This window comes from Salmo salar, chromosome 04, assembly GCF_965601325.2.
Source record: "Salmo salar chromosome 04, fSalSal1, whole genome shotgun sequence".
Lineage (NCBI taxonomy): Eukaryota > Metazoa > Chordata > Actinopteri > Salmoniformes > Salmonidae > Salmo > Salmo salar.
In genome coordinates, this window is record NC_138294.1 from 89,250,129 (window position 1) to 89,273,403 (window position 23,275).

Consider the following 23,275-nt stretch of genomic DNA (forward strand, 5'->3'; position numbering starts at 1 on the left):
ACCAGTCATGATATTTTCATATGTTTGTCAAACAAATCACTTAAAAAAGTAGGCTACCTGTGCATGTTTGTCCACTCCAAAATAATTCCAGCATCCAAACTGCATGTAGGCCTATGCTCTAACCATTTGATGAATGGAAATAGACTTCTGTTACAAAACACCCAAAGGTGTGCCTAATGACATTCAGCGATTGCCATTGATTATGTCTATATTGATTAGGTCTACATTGATTAGGCCTACAAATTGATGCGTCTTGCTGACAAAATTGAATTTTTTTTTTTGTTCCCTGAAAAGTCAAGATACCTGAAATGTTGCTGAAACTGTACCAGGAGAAGTGGGATGGTCACCCTAAGACACAGGTCAATTTACGAGACCAGGCTACAATGTGTATTACCATGAACATCAAATAGGTCTACCGGTAGCACGTGATGTAGTGGTAAAAAAAGAAAAGTGGATAAACTCTGATTGCCGGTCGCGGTAAAAATAAATAATGCTCCTTATACATCCAATGTAATTTTTTTAAAGGTGGGACAACGTCACCTCCACCAGGCTTACACCACCGCCAGTAGTCTACCCTCTCAACCAAGGCAATTTCACACACTTGAACACACGCAGAACACAGGCAGCCTACATTCAATTTTATTAATACATGAGTTGAATCAAAACATGTTTTACACCCTAGTTCATGAGTTGTCCACAATTCACGAGATAATGATTAGAGTCTTCACAGATCGTGTGACATAAAACACTACCTTTCTTTGCATACATTAATTACAATGTTATTTGTAATTATTAGCATTTAACAATTCAATTTGAAGATTGAAGTTAAACCCTGTACTAATCATGGATCGTGGAGATCTCGGGAAACCGCACTGTACGTGTAGCTATGCCAACGGAACATTTCAATATGTTTTGCCGTGAAAACAGTTGTCATGGGAACAAAAGTCCAAAATAATGTAGGCCTATGCCATTGCAAAATCAAATTTACATTTACATTTAAGTCATTTAGCAGACGCTCTTAACCAGAGCGACTTACAAATTGGTGCATTCACCTTATGATATCCAGTGGAACAACCACTTTACAATAGTGCATCTAAATCTTTTAAGGGGGGGGGGGGGGGGGGTAGAAGGATTACTTTATCCTATCCTAGGTATTCCTTAAAGAGGTGGGGTTTCAGGTGTCTCCGGAAGGTGGTGATTGACTCCGCTGTCCTGGCGTCGTGAGGGAGCTTGTTCCACCATTGGGGTGCCAGAGCAGCGAACAGTTTTGACTGGGCTGAGCGGGAACTGTGCTTCCTCAGAGGTAGGGGGGCCAGCAGGCCAGAGGTGGATGAACGCAGTGCCCTTGTTTGGGTGTAGGGCCTGATCAGAGCCTGAAGGTATGGAGGTGCCGTTCCCTTCACAGCTCCGTAGGCAAGCACCATGGTCTTGTATCAAATGCTTGTAACTGAACGTTAACCTCTTCTAACAGAAATAATCACCTTATTGGCCTACTGTCATTAATGTATAGCCTACTTGTTGGATAGTATTCCCTGTGGCTCAGTTGGTAGAGCATGGTGTTTGCAACGCCAGCGTGGTGTGTGCAACGCCAGGGTTGTGGGTTTGATTCCCACGGGGGCCAGTTCCAAAAAAAATGTATGCATTCACTACTGTAAGTTGCTCTGGATAAGAGTGTCTGCAAAATGAGTAAAATGTAAATGTAACTTGGATGTGCATTGGTGTCTAGTGATATTGGTGTCTAGCTGTAGGCTAGTGATATTGGTGTCTAGCTGTAGACTAGCTGTCTAGTGATATTGGTGTCTAGCTGTAGGCTAGTTGTATACTTTGAGGGGAATAGGTCTGAGTTGAAAAATGTATAATTGGTGGAGTACTGTGGATGCCAATATCCCTGTTGGCTTCCCAGGCCCATGATGCCTAGGGTTAAGTACATTAACAATATTACACTGTATTACACACCAACTTATTACAGGGATTGCTTGGCCAAAAGTCATTTAATCTGGTAGTAACATTCTTTAAAAAATAAAAAATAAAATAAATAAATGTAAAGCTATACAAATATTTTTGGAGCTGGCCGCAGACACCCTGCACTACCTCCAGGGACCTGCAGTGGTCCGCGGACCCCACTTTGAGAACCCCTGGCCTAGGCAGTGCTCTATTTAATGATAAATTCCAACTGTAAGATAGAACCACATCATGAATGTGCATTTCATAAAAATGATTAGGCCCACACATTATAATGAATACATTTTATTTGAAATAAAAGGTTGTACAAAAATCATGTGACATATACAGGAGGAACATCTACATGGACAATGTCACTTTGTCAATAAACTTGGCCATCTTGATATCCCGTTTGGATAATCCTCCACAGTCATGAGTAGTTAGTGTTATCTGGACCTGAAAACAAGAGAGAGTGGGAAAAAAAAAACTAAGTATGAAGAATGACATATGAAAACAAAACAACTAAAATGTTCCTCTAAACAAGATCATAGTTACAACACATCCATATCACAGCCTACACATCCATATCACAACCTACACATCCATATCACAGCCTACACATCCATATCACAGCCTACACATCCATATCACAGCCTACACATCCATATCACAGCCTACACATCCATATCACAGCCTACACATCCATATCACAGCCTACACATCCATATCACAGCCTACACATCCATGTCAGCCTACACATCCATGTCAGCCTACACAGTGGCGCAGCGGTCTAAGGCACTGCATTACAGTGCTAGAAGCGTCACTACAGACCCTGGTTCGATCCCGGGCTGTGATCGGGAGTCTTATAGGGCGGTGCACAATTGGCTCAGCATCGTCCTGGTTAGGGTTTGGCTGGTGTAGGCCGTCATTGTAAATAAGAATTTATTCTTAACTGACTTGCCTAGTTTAAATAAAGGTTAAAATAATAACCTACACATCCATATCAGACTACGTATTCAAGTCATATCATGTGTTTTTTTTATTTTATTTTTCAGAGCACAGTGGAAAGTATTGTGAAGGCCCAAAAAACCTGTAGACACTTTAATAAAGAGAGGATTAATGTTGAATTCTTCTCAGCGCAGTTGGTCCGCCACACAGTAACTCAGTGGCTAAAGCTTAATGCTGAGAGATTTTCAGGGGCTGTTTTGTCATATCAACCGTGACTTATTTCTAAGAGGGGGAAAATACACTTATTAGCTGAGATTTTCTCAAGAAAATGTCTGAATTACTGTTGAAAGCTACTGCTTTCCCCCTGCTCATCAGTTTGACTTGTGCGCGATGGCCCCTGAAACATAAGAAAGCCCTCCCTGTAGCCTAACAATTGTTTCACATGGCAAATTCAACTCTAGCAAATGCCAGTTTGTGAAGGATATCAAACCATAGCTAATATAAAATACGTATTCAGCAGTTCAACTCTTAAAATAAGGCAACAGCAGAGTTGTTACTACCTTGTTATAAACGTTGAACCACTCTGGATGGTGGTTCATCTTCTCTGCTTGCAAAGCCACTCGGGACATGAAGCCAAAGGCCTAGGTGAGTGAACCAGGAGAAAACAGAGTCAGTAAGCTGCTGGCCTCATGCTTTCTGAAATGCAGGAAGAACCCACACCACCAACACGCGTACAGACACACACACACACACACACGGTCTCTCTCTCTACATCTTTCTCCATATTTCTGGTGGCATGTGTGCACTCCAATCAGAGTCAGCCATGAAGGGAGTGATTATGGTTTTTCTAATCTACAAAGAAGGGTGCAATCCCTCGCTCTGCACCGTGTTCCCACTGTGAATAAATCAGGCAGAGTCATTTCAGAGCAATTTCCCACTGCAATCTCAATTAAGCCCCTAAATACTTCCTCCTCAGTTAATTACATAAACTGAAACGCCATTGTTTACAGGCCATCTCTGCAGCCAAATCTGTAGCTCCACCCACCTACTGACATGACAGGTGTGTCTCAAATGACACCCTATTTCTTATGGGCCCTGGTCAAAAGTAGTGCACTATGTAGGGAATAGGGCCCTGGTCAAAAGTAGTGCACTAAATGAGGAATAGGGGCCTTGGTTAAAAGTAGTGCACTATATAGGGAATAGGGCTCTGGTCAAAAGTAGTGTACTATATAGGGAATAGGGGCCCTGGTTAAAAGTAGTGCACCATTTAGGGAATATGGCTCTGGTCAAAAGTAATGCATTATATAGGGAATAGGGTGCCATTTGGGAGGCATCCGACTAAGCAGAATCAGAGAGAGAGGAAGTCACGTTTAGTCTTTAGTGTGTTGTAACCAATTTGGAGACCTCCTTTTTCTCCCCGGCATGATGTAACACGATCGGCGAACTTGATCAAATTGGTTATCAAGGAAACCATCTCCTGATCAATTTAAGTAATTGGCATATTCCTGCAACTTGACCCCTTGGCACCAATTTAGGTTTGCAGTCAGTCTGCTTTTTGTCAACTCTCATTGGCAATAATGGAGATTATTAAATAGGCCCGCTGCCAGGTCAGGTGTTGTCTAAATATTTCCCTCCCTGTGCTAACCAGAACTAATCTGCACCCTGTGACTGACTGACTAGTCTCCAAAACCCGACCCTAGGCAACAGTGACTAGGGTCTGGTTTCAATGACGGACTCTTTTGGCATAGAGAAACTACGTCACTACCTACTTCACCACCTTATCCGCTTGAATGAAATACTAAATAGTAGCTAGCAAGATGGAGTTTATATTATCTACAGAGTGCAGTTCACAGGTGGCTAGTTTGCATCAACTACCTTCACTGCAATGTTTTGTCCTGCAAACTTTGGTTTCGAATCACAACGTTTTGGCATGTCTGCCTCATGATTTGTTGGGAGACTCTCTAGAATAGTTTTTTCCCTCATCGACGTAGACGGTGACGTACTGTAGTTCCTCTATGCCAAAAGAGTCCATCATTGAAACCAGATCTTAGTCACTGTGTTGCCCAGGGTCGGGTTTTCCCCGACTAGTGACTGACAAGTATACAGTCAACCGTGATCATGTTAATTATTACTTAACTAAGTCTAGTGTTCCTTTCAATGACATTCACACAGTGGACTACTTACACTGAACAAAAATATAAATGCAACATGTAAAATGTCAGTCCCATGTTTCATGAGCTGAAATGTAAAAAAATTCCAGACATTTTCCATATGCAGAAAAAGCTTATTTATCTAAAATTGTGCACAAATTTGTTTACATCCATGTTAGTGAGCATTTGTTCCTTGCCAAGATAATCCATCCACCTGACAGATGTAGCATATCAAGAAGCATGATCATTAACAAGGGTCCACCTAAAATCTGCAGTTTTGTCATACAACACAATGCCATAGATGTCTCAAGTGTTGAGGGAGCGTGGAATTGGCATGCTGACTGCAGGAATGTCCACCAGAGCTGTTGCCAGAGATTTGAATGTTAATTTCTCTAGTATAAGACCCCTCCAACGTAGTTTTAGAGAATTTGGCAGCACGTCCAACCGGCCTCACAGCCGCAGACCACGTGTAACCACGGCAGCCCAGGACCTCCACATCTGGCTTCTTCACCTGCGGGATCGTCTGGGGGGGGGGGGGGGGGGGGATGCTGAGGAGTATTTCTCTCTGTAATAAAGCCCTTTTTGTGGGGAAAAACTCATTCTGATTGGCTATGTCCTCAAAGGCCCACCCATGGCTGCACCCCTGCCCATTCAAGCGAAATTCATAGATTAGGTCCTAATGAATTTTTCAATTGACTGATTTCCTTATATGAACTGTAACTCAGTAAAAATCTTTGAAATTGTTGCATATTGCGTTTATATTTGAAATATATTTTATATATAAAATACGCAACCTTTTTGTAGGCTATAGAATTTGGCCTATGTGTGTAAAAGGTATGTTGTAACTTCTGTGGCAAGGAGGGAGGTCTCTTAGGGCAGTAAAATAAGTGTGTGTCCCAAACAGCACCCTTTTCCTTGTATAGTGCACTGCTATTGACCAGAGCGATAGGGTTCCTCTACTACATAGGGTACATAGAGACACAGCCCAGTGTGGTTTAACCAAGGTCACCCAGAGGTCATCCCAACACTCCTCAGACAAGAGAAGGCACAACCCTCAGCTCCGACTGACACCAAAAGGTCAGAGGTCAAGGACTCTCCCGCTCTGGACTGTGTGTTTACCTATCGTGAAGCCTACCATTGGGACACACAACGCACCGGCCCGTTGGCCACACTACTACAACATACATACGAGCTGTCAGTGTCTGCTAATTTGACGTGACACAGCACAGACCACCATCTCAAATAATCAGAAACACCCAACAGACGGGCCAGTAGACCCTGGTTCCCCACGTACCGCTTTTTGACTGGCATTTTTGGGCTATTACCGCCGTGATTGTCATAAAACACTGGATGAGACCATTTGACGTCGGAGAGCTTTTCCCTCGTTGCGGCCGGGGCTGAAACACAGCTCTAGCTTCAAACACATGTGCCTGACATTTACAGATCGTTTTCCACCGCCTCGCGGTCCAAGGCTTAGGGACGCCTGGACTCTCTGCCAGGAGTAAGTGCATGCAGATTGTGCCACTGACCCCCCTCCCCTCCCGCTCCTCTACTCTCTCTCTCGCTCTCTCTGGTGATTACATTACCATCCAAGACCCATCAACACTAACGCTAGCTTCAAAATGTTCAGAACTCCACACACATAGACAGACAGACACAGAGAGAGAGAGACAGCGACAGAGAGACAGAGAAACAGAGAGAGACAGCGACAGAGACAGAGAAACAGAGAGAGACAGCGACAGAGAGACAGAGAAACACACAGAGAGAGAGAGGTCACAAACGGAATGATGGTGCTGCTGACCACACCACCTTACATTTCCCCTCCTCTAGGTCGGAAGATGCATTCCATTGCCTCATAATTGGCTTCACATTGGCTCTCTCTATGGTACAGTAGTGCATCAACATTGTGTTGTAATCAAGACTTTCAAAGGACACATGATCCATACTTATCCCCTGGGATTAACGTTCATAACATCAAACTTGAAAATAAACGTAATTCTATCGCACTGACAAAAGGTGCAGCATATCTATGACCCTATGAAACAAAACAAAAAAAAAATGTGTAAAGCAAATATCATATGGAACAAATGTTCATAAAAAAAAAGTCAACTCCTATTTATGTAAGGCGTCGTGTAATTGTCTTCTACTACAGGGTTACCAGACGCTCCATAACTAAAAAGTCATTGGCTCCACCTCAATAGACAGCAAACGTCATGGCCATCTTGTCTTACCAAGACTGATAGGCCGATTATCTAACCACCTCCGCTTGGGCGCCACACCTCGCAGGTCCCCTCCAGCCATTTCACAACACAAGCAGCTCATATCAGATCAATGGAAGACTGCCTTCAGTTCCCAGGGAAAGTGCCATTTCATTTTCCAGACGACACGAAGGGTGGGGGGGACTGTACTCCACTGAGCAGATTAAGCTGGTTTAGTTGTACGAAAACTTACTGAATACAAACAGAGCCCTTAATGAGAGGGAGGCAGGGAGCCCCTCTCAGAATATAAAGACGGGGGATCAGCCTCGTACAGAGTGGATCTGGGGGAAATCTCAGCCTCGTACAGAGTGGATCTGGGGGAAATCTCAGCCTCGTACAGAGTGGATCTGGGGGAAATCTCAGCCTCGTACAGAGTGGATCTGGGGGAAATCTCAGCCTCGTACAGAGTGGATCTGGGGGAAATCTCAGCCTCGTACAGAGTGGATCTGGGGGAAATCTCAGCCTCGTACAGAGTGGATCTGGGGGAAATCTCAGCCTCGTACAGAGTGGATCTGGGGGAAATCTCAGCCTCGTACAGAGTGGATCTGGGGGAAATCTCAGCCTCGTACAGAGTGGATCTGGGGGATATCTCAGCCTCGTACAGAGTGGATCTGGGGGATATCTCAGCCTCGTACAGAGTGGATCTGGGGGAAATCTCAGCCTCGTACAGAGTGGATCTGGGGGAAATCTCAGCCTCGTACAGAGTGGATCTGGGGGATATCTCAGCCTCGTACAGAGTGGATCTGGGGGAAATCTCAGCCTCGTACAGAGTGGATCTGGGGGATATCTCAGCCTCGTACAGAGTGGATGTGGGGGATATCTCAGCCTCGTACAGAGTGGATCTGGGGGATATCTCAGCCTCGTACAGAGTGGATCTGGGGGATATCTCAGCCTCGTACAGAGTGGATCTGGGGGATATCTCAGCCTCGTACAGAGTGGATCTGGGGGAAATCTCAGCCTCGTACAGAGTGGATCTGGGGGAAATCTCAGCCTCGTACAGAGTGGATCTGGGGGAAATCTCAGCCTCGTACAGAGTGGATCTGGGGGAAATCTCAGCCTCGTACAGAGTGGATCTGGGGGAAATCTCAGCCTCGTACAGAGTGGATCTGGGGGAAATCTCAGCCTCGTACAGAGTGGATCTGGGGGAAATCTCAGCCTCGTACAGAGTGGACCTGGGGGATATTGAGGGAGTTATCAGAGTGGACCTGGGGGATATTGAGGGAGTTATCAGAGTGGACCTGGGGGATATTGAGGGAGTTATCAGAGTGGACCTGGGGGATATTGAGGGAGTTATCAGAGTGGACCTGGGGGATATTGAGGGAGTTATCAGAGTGGACCTGGGGGATATTGAGGGAGTTATCAGAGTGGACCTGGGGGATATTGAGGGAGTTATCAGAGTGGACCTGGGGGATATTGAGGGAGTTATCAGAGTGGACCTGGGGGATATTGAGGGAGTTATCAGAGTGGACCTGGGGGATATTGAGGGAGTTATCAGAGTGGACCTGGGGGATATTGAGGGAGTTATCAGAGTGGACCTGGGGGATATTGAGGGAGTTATCAGAGTGGACCTGGGGGATATTGAGGGAGTTATCAGAGTGGACCTGGGGGATATTGAGGGAGTTATCAGAGTGGACCTGGGGGATATTGAGGGAGTTATCAGAGTGGACCTGGGGGATATTGAGGGAGTTATCAGAGTGGACCTGGGGGATATTGAGGGAGTTATCAGAGTGGACCTGGGGGATATTGAGGGAGTTATCAGAGTGGACCTGGGGGATATTGAGGGAGTTATCAGAGTGGACCTGGGGGATATTGAGGGAGTTATCAGAGTGGACCTGGGGGATATTGAGGGAGTTATCAGAGTGGACCTGGGGGATATTGAGGGAGTTATCAGAGTGGACCTGGGGGATATTGAGGGAGTTATCAGAGTGGACCTGGGGGATATTGAGGGAGTTATCAGAGTGGACCTGGGGGATATTGAGGGAGTTATCAGAGTGGACCTGGGGGACATTGAGGGAGTTATCAGAGTGGATCTGGGGGATATTGAGGGAGTTATCAGAGTGGACCTGGGGGATATTGAGGGAGTTATCAGAGTGGACCTGGGGGATATTGAGGGAGTTATCAGAGTGGACCTGGGGGATATTGAGGGAGTTATCAGAGTGGACCTGGGGGATATTGAGGGAGTTATCAGAGTGGACCTGGGGGATATTGAGGGAGTTATCAGAGTGGACCTGGGGGATATTGAGGGAGTTATCAGAGTGGACCTGGGGGATATTGAGGGAGTTATCAGAGTGGACCTGGGGGATATTGAGGGAGTTATCAGAGTGGACCTGGGGGATATTGAGGGAGTTATCAGAGTGGACCTGGGGGACATTGAGGGAGTTATCAGAGTGGATCTGGGGGACATTGAGGGAGTTATCAGAGTGGATCTGGGGGACATTGAGGGAGTTATCAGAGTGGATCTGGGGGATATTGAGGGAGTTATCAGAGTGGATCTGGGGGATATTGAGGGAGTTATCAGAGTGGACCTGGGGGATATTGAGGGAGTTATCAGAGTGGACCTGGGGGATATTGAGGGAGTTATCAGAGTGGACCTGGGGGATATTGAGGGAGTTATCAGAGTGGACCTGGGGGATATTGAGGGAGTTATCAGAGTGGACCTGGGGGATATTGAGGGAGTTATCAGAGTGGACCTGGGGGATATTGAGGGAGTTATCAGAGTGGACCTGGGGGATATTGAGGGAGTTATCAGAGTGGACCTGGGGGATATTGAGGGAGTTATCAGAGTGGACCTGGGGGATATTGAGGGAGTTGTCAGAGTGGACCTGGGGGATATTGAGGGAGTTATCAGAGTGGACCTGATATTGAGGGAGCTGTGCAGATAGACAGATAATATCCTCTGGAACTGAAATGCAAATGTCTTCCACTCACAGCTCATGTCTGTGACCCAGGACAACCATAGAGACAAACAAACTATTTTGAAGGTATTTTCTGATTTTATTGAACAGATAAGAGGCTAACTGTGGGGAAAGACAGCGAGGTTGGGTCAATGGGCAGTAGGCGGGATTTGAACCTACACCAACACTGTAGACGTGTGTGCCGCAGTCGGAGGCTGTGACATTACTGTTAGACCAGCCAGGCCAGAGATAGATAGCTGTATCTCTATGGAGACAACCCTATGGGACAACCAGGTGGCCAGGCCTCCCTGATATTACATAGAAGCGTCTAGACATGCCAGTGATTTAAACCTTTACCAATGGCACCGCCTTGTTGACAAACACATACAACCAAAAAAAAAGTTTGTGAACTTTGAACTTTGTCTCATTGGCTGAAAATAAAGAGAGAAGATTTCTCATTCCTTAGCGGTTTGGCAGCAGCTCCTTCTGAAGAGAGAGAATCATCACCAGCCACCTTGTAAGTTTGAAAATAACATCCATTTGGCTTTAATGCGTGGTTACAGCTTTTATAGAGAGATTCTGGGGTCATGTCCCATATGGCACCTGATTCCCCCCCAGAGCTCTGGGGAAAAGTAGTGCACTAAATAGGAAATAGGGTGCTATAGTAGTGCACTAAATAGGGAATAGGGTGCCTATTTGGGATGTAAGCTTGGACTTTTATCAAGGCTCGGAGATAAAAGCTTAGACTTTTCTCCTTGGTGGATGAAAGAATGTTAAGAGGTTGATGGAATGTGTCATTGATTTACCTCCAGGTCACAGGTCATGGAACAAAACGATACAGCTACTGCCTATGTTGCCTCTTAAATTCAGACATTAAAATACTGTCATATGTATCCATCTGCTTCCCACTCCTCAATGAAAAACAGATGACTGTTAAATTATTATTTTTTTTAAATCAAATCAAGGAGTTTAGATTTCTAAATATTAATGACTACAGCTATAAAAACATATAAAAAAACGTACATACTGTATAAACAATTATCTGAGTATAGAAATATAACAAGAGACATTTCCACATGAGACTGTTTGGATGCCAGTCAACAAGCACTGGTCCAGAAAAGGGATTTCAACGTTCAAACTGATTACATTTTTCTCCGCTTGACAAGGAAAATAACTCACATTTACTTCTCTGACTATTACAAATAAGAATGTGCTGTACCCTACTCTCTGCAGATAAATTACTACTGGTTTGGTTACAGTATTATTTATGACAAGACTTCCACTTGCTGCTGTAATCAAAGTAATAAACATGAAAACTAAAACCCCACTGTCTTGTTTATTCCTGATTGGCAACTGTGAGTGGCATACAGCCTTCACTGTGCTCCATTGTCCATCCTCTCTGTTTTACACATGAATTGATGGGTAAAATACTAGCTCCCCCCAGAGGACAAGTGTGGAAGGGATCCCTTTATGGAAAGGGATGTGTGTCTCATTAAAAACTCATGGGGATCTGATTTCGTCAAGCCCATCACTTGGAGATAAGTGGCAAATGGAAATCAGCCAGCATGTCACTCTTCATCTCCATCCCCCCTCTGGTAAAAGGCCCTAAAGAACAGCCATGAAAAACGAACAACACAAATTGTGAAAATATATAAAAGAAAGGAGGGAGAACAAGGGAGGAAAAATGGACGAGATGTCAAATTGGAACAACTGAAGCTCGTCCCCATTCACCATGAGGCACAAACAAGGAACGTGGAGGGAGGGAAAGTTCCAAAGCGGGATTGTGAGCAGGAATGGTGGGATTGTTAGTGGTTTCTGAAGCAGATGAAACATTTTAACCAATTTGATTGTTTGTGAAAGAAATAATTCTGATCAAAATCTCAATTGCTGCCAAATGCCCCTCTGGTCTGCCTCATGTTAATGTGTTGTGACATGTGGAGGTAAGAGGAGAGGCTTTAGAGCCAGAGAGGGAGACGGCGGAGGTCAGAGCCCAGCCTGTGACTTCAAACGCAGCAAAGTGTAAAAACAGAATATGTTAGGGGCTAAAACAGCTAACCACTGGATCAACGTCCGCTAAGTGGCCTTGAGATGCTGCACTTTACATCTGGAAGAACAAAAAGAGACAAATTTACAAAAACGGTAAAACATGGACCTTGTGAAAACACAACTTCACATTTCCATTTTCTTGTCTTGTCCTTGTTCGAAGGGGGCAGATGGATTTTAACGTCACTCTGCTGATTGACATACATGCATTTGCACTGCTCAAAATACTTCTAAATTCACTCCTTACTCATTGAGAAAATGCTGACTCGAGGTGTAAAACAAATTAAGAAGAGAGACTACTTATCTAGTATGGAGGTTGGAAATAGGATAGTATTATTACACAAAAGTAGCTCACACACCTGTAGGCCGTCATTGTAAATAAGAATTAGTTTTTAACTGACTTGCCTAGTTAAATAAAGGTTAAATTAAAAAAGATATATAATAATTCTCTAAGGGATTACATACTCCAGACAGGACTGATTGAAATGGGGGGGCAAAAACCTGTCCCTCCCTCACTGCACCTGCAACCAATCAGCTACAAAATACACATGAATTTGTCCGTTTCCGATAGTAACTATTCCAGCTGTCTTTCTCCTGATCCTCATGTAACAAGTCTGAAGTCCACCACCCCCAAAAGAGCAGTATAACAGGACTAGGAAGTCACTACCTTTAGTGGAGGGAGACACACACCACACCATGTACCAAACTAAGCGGGATATCGCACTCCAACTGTCTCTACAGAGCTCCTCTACTACGAATGCCATGGAAGGTGTAACCATGACTTTTATTAACTTCTACTGGCAGGGGGAATAGACTCCAGGTGTAGCAGCGGGTGTCACCTGCAATAGCACGGTGAGATAGTGCTATTCCATTGGCTGTAAGTGTAGCTGCCAGTTTACCCTTCCCTACGGAAACGCAGGGCCATATATATATATATATATATATACATACATACATAGTGACAATAACAGTGGATCATGGAAATAATAACAGAACAAAAAAAGGTTTACATCCTGCTCCATGCAATGGGGGCTAAAGATGTCAGGGGTCAGACACACACACACACCTGATTAAAGGTTTTGAAGTGGAGCTCTTTGTAGATGGCATCCCGCTCCTCTACCTCTACCCAGCCAGTAGCCTTCAGCTCCATTAGCAGCTGTTCTCTGTCAGCTGGGGGCAGCCAGTTGGGGTCACCAGACTGAAGGGACAACAGAGAGAAAACACAATGTCTGTATATAGAATAAATGTGTAAAACGACATCCCTTTTAAAGTGACCTCTCGGGTGCATTCAGTGAAGTTAAAATGTTCACAACATTGCCTATAGAAATGTTACGAACAGACACATCAGTTCAACACAATACATTCTATACGGCCAGTGGAGGTCTCCAGTAGGCTGTCAATGTAAATATGAATTTGTTCTTAACCTCTATGGGCTATGTCCCACCTACTCAACAGCCAGTGTAATCCCGTGGCGCGTTATTCAAAAACCTAAAAAATGCAAAAACTTAAATTTTTCAAACATATGACTATTTTACACCATTTTAAAGACAAGACTCTCGTTAATCTAACCACACTGTCCGATTTCAAAAAGGCTTTACAACGAAAGCAAAACATTAGATTATGTCAGCAGAGTACCCAGCCAGAAATAATCAGACACCCATTTTTCACTAACCTTTGATGATCTTCATCAGATGACAACCCTAGGACATTATGTTATACAATACATGCATGTTTTGTTCAATCAAGTTCATATTTATATCAAAAACCAGCTTTTTACATTAGCATGTGACTAGCATTCCCACCGAACACTGCCGGTGAATTTACTAAATTACTCACGATAAACATTCACAAAAAGTATAACAATTATTTTAAGAATTATAGATACAGAACTCCTCTATGCACTCGATATGTCCGATTTTAAAATAGCTTTTCGGTGAAAGCACATTTTGCAATATTCTCAGTAGATAGCCCGGCATCACAGGGCTAGCTATTTAGACACCCAGCAAGTTTAGCACTCACCAAAGTCAGCTTTACTATAAGAAAAATGTTATTACCTATGCTGTCTTAGTCAGAATGCACTCCCAGGACTTCTACTTCAATAACAAATGTTGGTTTGGTTCAAAATAATCCATAGTTATATCCAAACAGCGGCGTTTTGTTCGTGCGTTCAAGACACTATCCGAAAGGGTAAATAAGGGTGACGAGCATGGCGCAATTCGTGACAAAAAATGTCTAAATATTCCATTACCGTACTTCGAAGCATGTCAACCGCTGTTTAAAATCAATTTTTATGCCATTTTTCTCATAAAAAAGCGACAATATTCCGACCGGGAATCTGCGTTTAGATAAACAGACAAAGGAAAAGAAACCATTCGGTCGAAGCGGGCACGCGCCTAAGCCCATAGTACTCTGAGTGGCCACTTGCCAAAAGCGATAAAGTGTTTCAGCCAGAGCCTGCCTCGATATCGTTCAACGTTTTCCCGGGCTCTGAGACCCTATGGAAGACGTAGGAAGTGTCACGTTATTGCACAGATCCTGAGTCTTCAATAGAAAGAGCCAAGATGAAACACTACTTCTCAGACAGGCCACTTCCTGCTTGAAATCTTCTCAGGTTTTGGCCTGCCATAGGAGTTCTGTTATACTCACAGACACCATTCAAACAGTTTTAGAAACTTTAGGGTGTTTTCTATCCAAAGCCAATAATTATATGCATATTCTAGTTACTGGGCAGGAGTAGTAACCAGATTAAATCGGGTACGTTTTTTATCCGGCCGTGTCAATACTGCCCCCTAGTCCTAACAGGTGACTTGCCTAGTTAAATAAAGGTGAAATTTAAATAAAATAAAAAAATGATATGAGCATTCTGTTACGAAGTACACCCCTGAACTCTGGTCTGACCGATTTCATTAGGTGAAAATCAGTGGTGTAAAGTACTGAAGTAAAAATACTTTAAAGTACTACTTAAGTAGTTTTTTGGGGTTAACTGTACTTTACTATTTATATTTTTGACTTACTTTTACTTTACTACAATCCTTAAGAAAATGTTGTACTTTTTACTCCATACATTTTCCTTGACACCCAAAAGTACTCGTTACATTTTGAATGCTTAGCAGGACAGAAAAATAGTCAAATTCACACTAATCAACAGAACATCCCTGGTCATCCCTACTGCCTCTGATCTGGAGGACTCACTAAACAGAGAACATCCCTGGTCATCCCTACTGCCTCTGATCTGGAGGACTCACTATACAGAGAACATCCCTGGTCATCCCTACTGCCTCTGATCTGGAGGACTCACTAAACAGAGAACATCCCTGGTCATCCCTACTGCCTCTGATCTGGTGGACTCACTAAACCGAGAACATCCCTGGTCATCCCTACTGCCTCTGATCTGGAGGACTCACTAAACAGAGAACATCCCTGGTCATCCCTACTGCCTCTGATCTGGAGGACTCACTAAACCGAGAACATCCCTGGTCATCCCTACTGCCTCTGATCTGGAGGACTCACTAAACAGAGAACATCCCTGGTCATCCCTACTGCCTCTGATCTGGAGGACTCACTATACAGAGAACATCCCTGGTCATCCCTACTGCCTCTGATCTGGAGGACTCACTAAACAGAGAACATCCCTGGTCATCCCTACTGCCTCTGATCTGGAGGACTCACTAAACAGAGAACATCCCTGGTCATCCCTACTGCCTCTGATCTGGCGGACTAACTAAGCACACATGCTTCGTTTGTAAATTATGTCTGAATGTTGGGGTGTACCCATGGCTTTCTGTAAAAATTTAAAATAAACAAGAAAATGATGCCATCTGCTTTGCTTAATATAAGGAATATGAAATGATTTATACTTTTACTTTTGATACTTAAGTATATTTTAAACTAAATACTTTTATACTTTTACTCATGTAGATTTTTACTGTGTGACTTTTACTTGAGTCATTTTCTATTAAGGTATCTTTACTTTTACTCCAGTATGATAGCAGGGTACTTTTTCCACCACTGGTGAAAATGATCAGATAATGGTTGGTTTAATACGTCTGAGAGGTATAAGATATGGTTATAACCGTTCTCCCCTGTACATTCCCTAATCTTTGAGTAGTTTGTACCAGCCAGTGTATATTCAATGACATTATGGGAAATATAGCTACTACTATTTAGCAGTGCAACAGGTTGCATGAGAAAGACCCATAAATGTAACTCAGCAATGTACCACTTAGCGATGTACCACTCAACAGCGTGCCGCTCAGCAATGTGCCGCTCAGCAATGTGCCGCTCAGCAATGTGCCACTCAGCAATGTACCACTCAACAGCGTGCCACTCAACAATGTACCACTCAACAATGTACCACTCAACAATGTACCACTCAACAGCGTGCCGCTCAGCAATGTGCCGCTCAGCAATGTACCACTCAACAATGTACCACTCAACAATGTACCACTCAACAGCGTGCCGCTCAGCAATGTACCGCTCAGCAATGTCACTACTCCACCTGCTGGAGAAAATAAAGTATGACGTGCATTTAGCCACTCCCCCTACGTGCCTTTAGCCACTCCCCCTACGTGCCTTTAGCCACTCCCCCTTCTTCATGGCGTACAGTATTTTGCAACAAAGGTGAAAAGTGTTACACTGTTGAAACATAGTGATAGTCAAGCTCTTTCACGATAAAGATATATTGTTGACAAAAAAAATTTTTAAACGGTTGCACAATGACACATAAAACGCTATCACGGTTCTCATTGAAATAGTATTGGGCCAGATGCAGCTGTCACGTTGCAAGTCTAACGATGCTATTTGCTGCAATGTACTCAACGACTACTAAATTAGTATTAATTTTATCCACCCAGCCAACAGCACTTACCATTTTAGATATATATCTGGACAGTAGTACGTTGCCCAGTCTCTGGTATGCACACAGCCATACACTGCTAGCCCTGAGAGTAAACATTAACCCATGCATACCATTTGGTCAACAGATGGTATGCCGCTCACAAGTAGTCAATGTAGCATTTTTAATCATGTTCCACTAGATAGCACAGCCACAAAGTCAAAATTGGCTATATCGTCAATAATTATAAAACTAAAATGTATCTTTTTGTTCTTAATTTAAGGTTATGGTTAGGCATACGGTTAGCAGCGTGGTTAAGATTAGGGTTTAAAGGTTTAAAATGACATCAAGAAAATAATTTGTAGAAATAGGCGGGGTTTATGACTTTGTGGCTGTGGTAACTAGTGGCGACCATTTAAAAACGGTGGCTGCCTGTGAAGTTGCCTGATTTAAAAATTGTAAAAAATCAACTCTAATCTCCAAGTCCTCTTCAAAATCCAGGTTATTTCAAGTCATAATGTAGGCAGGATTCCTCTGCACATCTTGATATGTATTGTAAGGGGTCTCTTAAACTGTGCCCCTACCTTCACATGTATAACCTGGTTAAAGTTAGCCCAAGAAGTACTCTTAAGGAGTCTACGGTTACTCCTGAACGTCCAAGGACCTTATATGTTATTTTCAGAGGTAGACTGGTTTTTGCAGCTAAAGCAGCAAAATACTCAGAATCGATTCACAATTGCAATACGGTTCTAGTAACATCAACAATCATTTTTTACAAATACTAAATATAAAGCTACTGTGTACACTGTTTTTAACCGGCTTTATCATAGTTGCAGCCAACGTTTTTCAGTGACAACACGTTTCTGGCGGCCTTCCGTTACACACAGGTGTTAGCAGCATGCTAGACAGCTAATTAGCACAGGTGTCTTCCGTAAACGCGCTGTATTATGGAGATATGAAAACACTAATCCTATAAAAAAGTTTGTAGCAATTTAACCTTTAGTTGTTTTTTTTTTGCATCTGATATAAAAGATATGGTCCTTGTGCTTCCAAAACCTTAACGCAAGCGCTGCGTGTTAATGTTCAGACCGAGCATCTGGGCTCTTATTTAATTGAACCCTTATTTTACCGGGTAAATTGACGAAGAACACATTCTCGTTTACAGCAACAACCTGGGTAATAGTTACAGGGGAGGAGGGTGATGAATGAGCCAATTGTAAACTGGGGGTGATTAGATGACTGATGGTATGAGTGACAGATTGGGACTCTTAACAGAATACGACTAAATCCAATTACTCTTATGTGTAATGTAATGAAAAGTCATGATCAAGGGCTAGGTTAAACCCTGCATTTAAAACATGTTTAATTTGACACTTTTAATCACAACACCATCAAAACAGTTGCAAATAAACAGCATGTCACTCTGACTCATTGGACATGTGTGTTCAAACATCCAAGGGGTAATTCATTCTGCAAACAATTATGTATATCCATATCACAGTAGCTATGTTACAGCGAAGCCAGAAGTTAACAGCGACAACCATCATGGCACTGTGTCTTGGGCTGTCTCCAAAATCTGGGTCCGTATTCGTAAAGGGTCTCAAGTGTATGAGTGCTGATCTAGGATCAGGTCAATCCAATTTTATTCATTATGAGCGGAGACAAAAATGATTCTAGATCAGCGCTCATATATCTGAGACACTTTCTGAATACATGTCCAGATTTACCACACTTATGCCCAACAACTCTCACGTTGAGAGGAACTTTATTCACAGGGCTTACAGTCTCTGGGTTGTATATTAGTCCTGGTGCTCATGCTCTTGGCCTGGGATGAGCCAGCGGATGCTGTCAGTCCGTAGGATGGCATAGGTGGTAAAGCCGGAGATGAACAAGATGGAGAACACCAGCAGCCAATCAATACTCTTCACTGGGACATTGGGAAGAGGTCCAGATAAATCCTCCTCTGTTACATTCTGATCTGGGCTCACTTCGAAACCTCAAGAAACAGATTGAAAAACAGTTTTAATGAATTCCAATGACCTGTCTTTCAAATATTGGAAGTACATTTATGAGAATGTAACAGTATAGCTTCTGTCCCTCTCCTCACCCCTACCTGGGCTCGAACCAGGGACCCTCTGCACACATCAACAACTAACACCCACGAAGCATCGCTACCAATCGCTCCACAAAAGCCGCGGCCCTTGCAGAGCAAAGGGAGCAACTACTTCAAGGTCTCAGAGCGAGTGACATCACCGATTGAAGCGCTATTAGCTCGCACGCCGCTAACTAGCTAGCCATTTCACATCGGTGACAAGAACAAGCAGATGAGTCCCCAAGTTTACATTCTGTCAGGCAGGGGGGAAATGCATCAGATGGGCAGTGCAGTTAAAAACTAGATTTTCCTGTTTTTTTAATGATATTTCCACACTATGATTTGATTTATGGAGGTCGAAATAGCACTCTAAAATTGTGAAAATTATGATAATTTCCTTTTTGTGTAAGAGCTGTTTGAAAATGCCTGGAATTTCAGACTGTTCAGGTGGGATGGAACTTTTGGCCCACATCATGATGTCACAATGTGGTTGATTATAATAGACCAATGACTGTTCATCTGGGTAAGGGGTGGGCTCCAGACAAAAATGTGTTTCCCAACGCCCACACAATCAGACTGAGCATTTCACAAGGGCCAAATTTGGCTGATTAAAATAAATGATAAAATATATTTTGGAGTTATTTTCATTAAATAAAACAATGATTCATTAGCAATGATTTATAAAATAAAAGTACAAAGACTGCATGGGGGCTTTAAGGCTTACAACACCAAATCAAATTGTATTTGTCACATCCGCCGAATACAACAGGTGTAGACCTTACCGTGAAATGCTTACTTACAAGCCCTTAACCAACAATGTAGTTCAAGAAATACAGAGTTAAAAAAATATTAGCAAAATAAACTAAAGTAAAAAATTTAATTAAAACACATTAAGGTTACAAAACAATAACGAGGGTATATACAGCGGGTACCTGTACCGAGTCAATGTTCGAGGGTACAGGTTAGTCAAGGTAATTTGTACATGTAGGGGTAAAGTGACTAAGCATCGATAATAAATAGTGAGTAGCAGCAGTGTAAAAACAAAGGGGGGGGTAAATGTAAATAGTCCGGGTGGCCATTTGATTAATTGTTCAACAGTCTTATGGCTTGGGGGTAAAAGCTGTTAATGAGACTTTTGGACCTAGACTTGGCACTCGGTACCGCTTGTCGTGCAGAAGCAGAGAGAACAGTCTATGACTTGGGTGACTGGAGTCTTTGACAATTTTTTGGGCCTTCCTCTAACACCGCCTACTATATAGGTCTTATCCTGCACTGTCTTTAATTTTGAAACATTATACATCCAATACTAAATGATCGGGGACTGATGCCTCGTTGCCTTTGTTTACATACCTGTCTGATTAGCTATGAAAGACACCAGAGTCTCCAGGGTTCTGTCAGTCTGGTTGAATCTGGCCATTGGTTTCACACCTTGAAACAGGAGAATGTTGGGAACTGCTACAGTTCCAAACCTTGTGGAGAGACTGGAGAGAAACGCGTTACAGAAAGAAAACATGTTATTGTTACGCTCAACACACCGACAGAAAACTAAAGTGACCTTTCTCATTGTGTTGGATACAAATGAAGACATATTGATACACTGGTGCAGAGCTACCCTCCTGTAGGGTTTTTGCTCCAACCCCAGCTGTAACTAACCTGGTTCAGTTTATCTGCCAGCTAAATTGTTAGAATCAGGTGGGCTAGTTTAAGGTTGGAGTGAAAACCTACAGGACTAGCTCTCCAGGAACAGGGTTGGAGAGCCCTGCACCGGTGTAAAGTACTTTGGTAGTTTACCTGCTATGCTGGGAGGCATCCAGTGCCAAGAAGTGCATGCCAGGGAAGACACGGGGCAGTGCGTTGAAGTGAGGTGCCAGATTGGCAGAGAACTGGCACCAGGTAGTGAAGAACAATACCAGAGAGCACTCTGTGCCGTTTACATTCAGGAACTCCATCAAGTCCTGTAAGGGGGGGGGGGGGGATCCCATTGGACATAGATAACAAGTTATGTTTGAGGTCTATGGCAGGGGTGTCTCTACCAGATCCTGAATGGCTGCAGTGTGTGCCAGGCCTTTGTTCCAGTCTGGACCACACCATGATTAGTTAAATCAAGCTTAACTAGAACAAAAACCTACACAAACGGTTGCACCCCAGGACTGTGTTTCAGACACCCTGGGAGTGTTTTAGACACCCGGGAGTGTGTTTCAGACACCCCGGGAGTGTGTTTCAGACACCCCGGGAGTGTGTTTCAGACACCCCGGGACTGTGTTTCAGACACCCCGGGAGTGTGTTTCAGACACCCCGGGAGTGTGTTTCAGACACCCCGGGAGTGTGTTTCAGACACCCCGGGAGTGTGTTTCAGACACCCCGGGAGTGTGTTTCAGACACCCCGGGACTGTGTTTCAGACACCCCGGGAGTGTGTTTCAGACACCCCAGGAGTGTGTTTCAGACACCCCGGTCTAGGGAATATCAGGGCAGTGGGACCTACTATTTCAGGCACATTTGTTCATGTCATGAATCATATAGTTAAACAAACCCAGACATATGATTACCTGTGAGGCATTTAGGACCTGCACTGTGAAGTTGTCCATCCCTGTTATGTTCCTTTTATCACAATTGACTTTGTAAGTCTTTGTAGTTTCTGTGGAGTTCTGTTCTTCATTTGCCATGGCGTCTACGTGGACCATCCCCAATATGACTGGTTCCATGGGTTCTGCATTCTTGGACTCCTCTTGGGTCAAAGGTGAGGGACATTTTGCCTCATCGTCACAGAGTGGCGAGAACCCTGTCTGAAAGTCTTTCACATTCTTGGGGATCAGTGACTCGATTCCTGCTGGGTCGACAGGTAGTTCGGTTCCCATTACCGCGTCTGCGATCTCTGCAGTCTTGTACTGCCTCTTTGGCTGAGACTCAAGGTCCTCCATTCCCACAAATTTGGGAATATTTTCCATATCAGAGCCCATGTCCTCAGAGAACTTGAATTCTGGTATTTCATCATTCTCTGTAAATAAAACAGGTAAATATTATTACATTATTTCAGAAGTTGTAACTGTAGAAACAACATTATGAAATCAACCTACTAGATGTGTTCAGTTGGTTCTAATAATTAGGCTATTAAAACAGATGAATACACCATCACTGTAGACGAGGTAGAACGAATAAGAGCCATCATACACATGTATACCACTGATCCAGCTTGCATGTGCTTGCTTGTCAAATACGACCAGAAATGTTGGAATATGTTTCGCCTCTTCCTCTCTGACAACCAACTAACGTTACTAACGTTAGAACATTTTTGACCTGCACAAGATACTGGGGGGTAAACATGTACCTAACTATGTAACAACAACAAAAATAGCTACAGTTATGTGACCAGGTAACATTTTGGACTCCTTTACACAAGAGCAAGTAGTAAGATAGTTAGCCTGTCACCTGTCAACTTTGCTGGCTTTATAGTTGAAACTAAACAGTTAACGTTATAGCTTGCTCGCTAACTAGCTACATCAAAAACAGCTAACCTAACCGCTGGCGTCCCCTTCTCTTACCTTGAGCTGTTACTGACGATGCTTTCTTTATTTCAGAAACATACATCGTAAACCATACAATACATGTCAACATGAGCCTATTTGATATTCTGGACATAATTACTATTAGCTACAACAATATATATAAGTTACGGGCATTTATAATAAGTGGAACTAATGTTGTGAGTCGCTGTCGGAATATCAAGCGATGCACTACTGTAAAAACTTCCGGGTCAATACATAGACATTGTGCACGTTTGATATTGTAGCCGATTTGAAAAGCGAGTCGAGACTGACTGATCTGCAAATCACCTTGCATCATAAATAATTACTCAATATGATTTGTAGATCAGTCAGTCACAATTTTCCCATGTTTCATCACGGGTTTGATGCTCTCGAATGTTGCCAATGACAAGAGGCAAAGACAAGTTCTGACAAATGACTGTATGTTTCTGACTCACAGAGAATGATAAAGGCCTCTAGTGGCCAAAATATCGTATTGGGTGTGGTATTAGCAAATACTTTTTAAAACTAACCCTCATTGTTCTATCTGTGGTATTAACACGGGCAGCGCCATTGAGGGCTTCCACCATGAA

General features: G+C 43.3%; 2 protein-coding genes across 2 annotated transcripts; both read right to left on the reverse strand.

Annotated features, from left to right (window-relative positions):
• Positions 1 to 2,233: 2,233 nt before the first annotated feature.
• Positions 2,234 to 17,226, reverse strand: pcbd2 (pterin-4 alpha-carbinolamine dehydratase 2). The gene is given in 4 exon segments (NM_001141852.2): positions 2,234 to 2,397; positions 3,450 to 3,530; positions 13,301 to 13,432; positions 17,102 to 17,226. Coding segments are annotated over 4 exon segments (408 nt in total). The 5' UTR covers positions 17,201 to 17,226; the 3' UTR covers positions 2,234 to 2,301.
• A 1,195-nt stretch (positions 17,227 to 18,421) lies between these two features.
• Positions 18,422 to 22,855, reverse strand: txndc15 (thioredoxin domain containing 15). Its single transcript, NM_001141366.1, is given in 5 exon segments — positions 18,422 to 19,064; positions 20,511 to 20,641; positions 20,952 to 21,115; positions 21,708 to 22,156; positions 22,701 to 22,855. Coding segments are annotated over 5 exon segments (1,038 nt in total). The 5' UTR covers positions 22,798 to 22,855; the 3' UTR covers positions 18,422 to 18,867.
• Between the last annotated feature and the right edge of the window lie 420 nt (positions 22,856 to 23,275).